Below are 7,055 nucleotides of genomic sequence, written 5' to 3' on the forward strand. Positions count from 1 at the left end.
AAATTCATACGTTGTAGAATTATTCTATTAATGTCAAGAAGTAACACAGATGTAGAAGAAAGACATCCCTTTATACGGATATCTGGTGAGGGGAAATTCACATTGTTCACTCAGTTTGGTTCATTTAATACACACTGGACAGTGAGGTATTGGCAGAGGTGGAAAATAAGGAAATACATTACTTATGTTACTGTATTGAGCAGTTTTGTTGTGTATTTTTCAAGTAGTTTTTAAAATGTACTTGATTTTAAGGTGAAGGATTGTATTTTGCTACATTATAAATCCTATCGTTACTGAGTAAAAATAAGTTTACTAATGAAAACTGAAAGAAAGAAAAATATAAATCCCACCGTCTATAACCACTACACCAGACCTGGGCTTTCTTTTTTGTGCCAACGTATGCAGCTTCTTCTTCTCTGGTTGCAAGGCGCAATTAAAAAGAAGTAGAAGAAGTGTAAGGTGTGGGAGGGTCGGACCCATGGATGTATTAAGAGAACGGTCTGACCCCTGTGGGGGCGAGCTGAGACCTGAATGGGAGACATTAACATGGACGGGAATCAGCTGTTATCCCTCAAAAACATCAGCTCATGGGAAAGAAAGAGAGGTCGATACAGAGCGCCGAGGTTTTAACCAAACATGGACGCACAACATCAACACAACACTACGCCATCTTCTGAAGGGGAGCTTCTAGTTACTTTTCAGGTTTTTCCCTTCTTGTCCAATGAAAACCACGTATCTCCAGATGTGTGTTGATGTTGAATGTTTGTGATAAACTCAAGTATGATGTCATAAGAGTGTCATAAAAAAGAATAAATCTGTAAAATAAGAAGAAACTAAATGTCAAAGTTCAACTCAGTTCAGTTTATTTAAGAAGAAGACAGATCAAATTAATAAAACTAATGATTATACATGGGTTAAAAATCACAGAATTAGCCAAAAGCTCGCAAACCTCCCCCCCCCCCTGAACACAATCAGCTGTTGTCATGGCACAGGGAACATTTCACCAGTAGAAGGAAAAATGGATTCAATACAATTTCAGCAAATTCTGGACGCTACCTTGATGCAATCTGTGAAAAAACTGAAGTTAAAGAGAGGATGGCTTCTACAAATGGATAATGATCCTAAACACACCTCAAACTCCACGGTGGATTACATCAAGAGGCGTAAACTGAAGGTTTTGTCATGGCCTTCACAATCTCCTGACCTCAACATAATGTAAATCTATGAATAGACCTTAAAGGAGCAGAAATCTCAAAGAACTGGAAGACTTTAGGAAAGAAGAATGGGCGAAGATACACTACCGTTCAAAAGTTTGGGGTCACATTGAAATGTCCTTATTTTTGAAAGAAAAGCACTGTACTTTTCAATGAAGACAACTTTAAACTGGTCTTAACTTTGAAGAAATCCACTCTATACATTGCTAATGTGGTAAATGACTATTCTAGCTGCAAATGTCTGGTTTTTGGTGCAATATCTCCATAGGTGTATAGAGGCCCATTTCCAGCAGCTATCACTCCAGTGTTCTAATGGTACAATGTGTTTGCTCATTGGCTCAGAAGGCTAACTGATGATTAGAAAACCCTTGTGCAATCATGTTCACACATCTGAAAACAGTTTAGGTCGTTACAGAAGCTACAAAACTGACCTTCCTTTGAGCAGATTGAGTTTCTGGAGCATCACATTTGTGGGGTCAATTAAACGCTCAAAATGGCCAGAAAAAGAGAACTTTCATCTGAAACTCAAGAGTCTATTCTTGTTCTTAGAAATGAAGTTTATTCCATACGAGACATAGCTAAGAAATTGAAGATTTTCTACAACGGTGTGTACTACTCCCTTCAGAGGACAGCACAAACAGGCTCCAACCAGAGTAGAAAAAGAAGTGGGATGCCGCGTTGCACAACTGAGCAAGAAGATAAGTACATTAGAGTCTCTAGTTTGAGAAACAGACGCCTCACAGGTCCCCAACTAGCATCTTCATTAAATAGTACCCGCAAAACACCAGTGTCAACATCTACAGTGAAGAGGCGGCTGCGGGATTCTGGGCTTCAGGGCAGAGTGGCAAAGAAAAAGCCATATCTGAGACTGGCCAATAAAAGAAAAAGATTAAGATGGGCAAAAGAACACAGACATTGGACAGAGGAAGACTGGAAAAAAGTGTTGTGGACGGATGAATCCAAGTTTGAGGTGTTTGGATCACAAAGAAGAACGTTTGTTAGACACAGAACAAATGAGAAGATGCTGGAAGAATGACTGACGCCATCTGTTAAGCATGGTGGAGGTAATATGATGGTCTGGGGTTGCTTTGGTGCTGGTAAGGTGGGAGATTTGTACAGGGTAAAAGGGATTCTGAATAAGGAAGGCTATCACTCCATTTTGCAACGCCATGCCATACCCAGTGGACAGCGCTTGATTGGAGCCAATTTCATCCTACAACAGGACAATGACCCTGAACACACCTCCACATTGTGCAAGAACTATTTAGAGCAGAAGCAGGCAGCTGGTATTCTATCGGTAATGGAGTGGCCAGGCGGTCCCCAGATCTGAACCCCATGGAGCTGTTGTGGGAGCAGCTTGACCGTATGGTACCAGGAAGTGCCCATTCAACCAATCACACTGGTGGAGCTGCTTCTGGAAGCGTGGGGGGGCATTTCTCCAGATTACCTCAACAAATTAACAGCTAGAATGCCAAAGGTCTGCAATGCTGGAATTGCTGCAAATGGAGGATTCTTTGACCAAAGCAAAGTTTGATGTAAAAAAAATCTTATTTCAAATACAAATCATTATTTCTAACCTTGTCAATGTCTTGACTCTATTTTCTATTCATTTCACAACGTATGGTGGTGAAGAAGTGGGACTTTTCAGGAAAACACAAAATTGTTTGGGTGACCCCAAACTTTTGAACGGTAGTGTACCTCCAACAAGAATTAAAGACGAAGCGTTTCCAAGCTGTGAACTTGCCAAAGGGCGGGACAAATTATACGAATGTCTAATCTGTCATTTGATGCCTTTTGGAGATTTTTCCATCTTTTTTTTGGATTCTTCATGCACATTAATACACATTTTTACCTGGGGTGCCCAAACCTTTGAACCTCACTGTAGTTATTGTTTTTGGTTTTTCTTGACGCTGCGCTTTCATACGTCTCTTTGTAGTTTTGCTTATTTAAAGCTAAAGTACTTCAGACCAGGTCGGCTTCTCTCCGGTGTGTCTGCGCTGGTGAGATTTAAGGTTACTTCTGTGAGAAAACGTTTTCCCACAGTGTTTACAGCTGTACGGCTTCTCTCCGGTGTGAATGCGCTGGTGAGATTTAAGGCTACCAATCTCAGAAAATGTTTTTCCACATATATCACAGCTGTACGGCTTCTCTCCGGTGTGAATGCGCTGGTGAGATTTAAGGTTACCGCTCTCAGAAAATGTTTCCCCACAGTGTTCACAGCTGTACGGCTTCTCTCCAGTGTGTCTGCGCTGGTGAGATTTAAAGCCACTACCATAAGTAAAAGTTTTCCCACATTGATCACACCGGTACGGTTTCTCTCCGGTGTGAACACGTTGGTGGATTACAAGGCTAGCCCTCCTTGTAAAGATTTTACCACATAGATCACAGCAGTACAACTTCTCTCCAGTGTGAATGCGCTGGTGAGATTTAAGGTTACTTCGCTGAGAAAACGTTTTCCCACAGTGTTTACAGCTGTACGGCTTCTCTCCGGTGTGAACACGTTGGTGTAATTTAAGGCTACCGCTCTCAGAAAACATTTTCCCACAGTGTTCACACGAGTACGGCTTCTCTCCAGTGTGAACACGCTGGTGAGTATTAAGGTTACCAATCTGAGAAAATGCTCTACCACATATATCACAGCTGTACGGCTTCTCTCCGGTGTGAATGCGCTGGTGAGCTTTAAGGCTACAGCTGTCAGAAAACGTTTTCCCACAGTGTTTACAGCTGTGCGGCTTCTCTCCGGTGTGAATGTACTGGTGAGATTTAACGCCACTACTAGAAGTAAAAGTTTTCCCACATTGATCACACCGGTACGGTTTCTCTCCGGTGTGAACACGTTGGTGGATTACTAGTTTATCCCTCCTTGTAAAGGTTTTACCACATAGATCACAGCTGTGTAGATTCTCTCCAGTGTGAACTCTCTGAGGAGATTTAAAGTTCCAGATCTTGTGAAGGATTGTCACAGTGTTGACAGTGGTGACATTTGGGTCCCTCTCCTCTTCTCTGTTTTCTATAGCAACAGACGGGGGGGGGGGGGGGAAGAGAGAGAGAGGAGAGTTAGTGACAACTTTCTTAAACCCTGTTTTGCAGACAATGTACCAATCTATTTGCCTGGGTTGTTGCTACGGCTGCACAATTATCATTTATTGCGATCGATTTCGATTTGACTTCCCACGATCAAATTTGCGTGATCGAGCAATTTTTTTTAAAGCGTAATTTCATAGAACGCTTTTTTTTTTTTGCATAGGGCATTTACCGCTCCGTATACCACTGTCTGCTCATGAGCCAATCAGAGTAGTTCCCTGCACCGTGCAGCTTAGTCTCTACATGGAGACGACAAACAAGGACGAGGACGGGAGGACAACTCAACAGATAGCAGTCGGTTTAACGTCGGTCTCAAGGTTTACCAGTTTACCAGTAAAACGCAACATTTTGTCCCGTCTGTTGTTTTTTTTCAGACACAGCAGCACCAGTGCTAGTCGGTGCTAGTAGCATCTGTTAGCTGTTAGCTAGTAGCATCTGTTAGCTGTTAGCTAGTAGCGTCTGTTAGCTGTTTGCTCCTCTAGGACGCACCGGTGCTAATGTCCTCGCATCCGCTGCAATGCTGTTTATATGGATATGGTTTAATTTTGTGTTACATGACCCATTTTCTTCTGTAAAGCCGTGCCTGTGTTGGATCTCTCGTCTTCCGTGACCGTCCACACAGCGCCGGTCCACACTTCTGACATTTGTCTACAGTTTAATTTTTTTATTTACACAGCTGTATATTGTAAGCACAAGAGAAACCTGTATTTGTACCAGTGTTTCTGGGGTAACTCTGCTATCGCGGTCGCCACAGCAACAAACACAGTGAATGCAACTAACTCAGTTGTAGAGTAACAGCGGTGGAGACGGAGCCTGCTGGACCTGGCCTGGATCAGGACCTGGGCCATAGATGTGCCAGAATATCATAGTTCATTAAATGCAGCGCAGTGACGATACAGACGTGTCAAACACGACGCGTGTTTTCCGTCATTCGACCCGTTGCTGGACCCGTTCATAAGGATCAGCGTCCATCGCACCCCCCCCCCCCCCTCTTTAATCAGTTATTGTTTAAAAAACAGTGAAGGAGCTTTCTCAGAGATGCATTTAAAAAAAATATATCTACGCTATTTATTTCAGATAATTTTCATTTCCATGTGTTGCAGCTGTCGTTACAACATACAACTTCAACATAAGAGGAATGTAACATAATATGGATGTGAACAGTTATAAACAGCCTATGTGATAAATAAATTAGTTTTGGTTAAAATCAAGAAATAATCGTGAGAATAATCGCAATATGATCAAAATATCGTGATTATCATTTTGGCCACGATCGTGACCGAGCCTTCACCGTCCTTCAGCTCCACTACTATTCGCTGGCTTTCATCTCAAGTTGAGCTTTGAGACACCTTGACCGTTTCTTTTATTTCTACTGTTGGTTTTTTGTGTTGAAATGTTCTCTTTGTTTTGTTTTAGCTCGTAAGATACCTTGGTCAACTAGGGCTGGTTTTAAATGTGCTGTATAAATAAAAGTGAACTAAACTGAACCATCGCCTCGCTGTAAAATAAAAAGAAATCACTGTTTGTGAGAACATTTTTAATTTGTATTTTAGTCTCTCTCTCTAACCTTCCACATGGTAGCAGAACACTTCCTGAAGATACCGAGGCAGTAAGACCCATGACAGGTCAGCGCTACAGAATAGATTTAAACTTCGTTCTTCCACTTCACACTTCTGGAACGGGAAGGAACGATAAAGGAAAAGTCTGTTGACATGACACTGTTTTGTGCTGGTCTGAAAATGTATCTGATCTTTGACTCAAACCTGATCCCAAACCGAGCCGTGAGCTTGGTGATCCATGGAGCCCGACTACTAGACATGGATGTTTATGCATGTTCATATCTCAATGTCGAGAGTCATTTATATAAAAATCCTAAAAGACATTAGTGAAAGCGCTGTGTTCATTCATTAATATTGAGATCAGATTCCTGGTCTCTTCAGTCGGAGTACCCTCTTTCCTTCACTCACCTCCTCCTTCTTCCTCTTGCTCCCTCGCTCCTCTGAGTCTCCGAGGCCTCCTGACACCTTTCCTCCTGCCCTCCTCCTCCTCCTCCTCCTCCTCTCTCCTGGTGTCTCTGCAGGTACTCGGTGATCAGGTCCAGGTCCAGGTGGTCTTGCGGCTCCCATGTGTTCTCCTCACTGAAAGGTGAGTGCAGACAGAAGAACATCTCCTCACACTTTGTTTTTTAGGAAATACATTCTCACTCTAGCTGCTAGTTTGGATTATTCCTTTTATCTATTGCCATGGTGATAGGTTATTTGTATATATGTGTGTGTGTGTGTGTGTGTGTGTGTGTGTGTGTGTGTGGTGTGTGTGTGTATGGACCAAATCACCAATTATTAATATTCTTGACTCCTCCTTACTCTGAGAACCCTTCCATTTCAGCAGAAACTCTACTCTTCCCTTCACCACTCTGCGGTCCAAAACCTTCTCCACCACATACTCCTCCCTTCTCCTTCACTGCTGCAGGCTCCTCCTCCTCTTCCTCTTCCTCCTTCACTGCTGCAGGCTCCTCCTCCTCTCCTCCTTCACTGCTGCAGGCTCCTCCTCCTCTTCCTCCTTCACTGCTGCAGGCTCCTCCTCCTCTTCCTCCTTCACTGCTGCAGCTCCTCCTCCTCCTTTCCTCCTTCACTGCTACAGCTCATCCTCCTCCTCCTCCTTCCCTGCTACAGGCTCCTCCTCCTCCTCTTCCTCCTTCACTGCTGCAAGCTGCTCCTTCTCCTCTCCTCCATCTTTCCTGCTCTGGTCTCCAGCTTG

General features: G+C 43.1%; 1 protein-coding gene across 1 annotated transcript; it reads right to left on the minus strand.

Annotated features, from left to right (window-relative positions):
* Positions 1-2,792: 2,792 nt before the first annotated feature.
* LOC116678915 (zinc finger protein 239-like) lies at positions 2,793-4,219 on the minus strand (the record flags this gene model as incomplete). The annotated part of the gene is made up of 1 exon (XM_032508651.1): positions 2,793-4,219. A coding segment is annotated over one exon (1,053 nt), but the record flags the coding sequence as incomplete, so codon positions are not given.
* Positions 4,220-7,055: the final 2,836 nt, after the last annotated feature.

The sequence above is a fragment of the Etheostoma spectabile genome, unplaced genomic scaffold (genome assembly GCF_008692095.1).
Source record: "Etheostoma spectabile isolate EspeVRDwgs_2016 unplaced genomic scaffold, UIUC_Espe_1.0 scaffold00008619, whole genome shotgun sequence".
Classification (NCBI taxonomy): domain Eukaryota; kingdom Metazoa; phylum Chordata; class Actinopteri; order Perciformes; family Percidae; genus Etheostoma; species Etheostoma spectabile.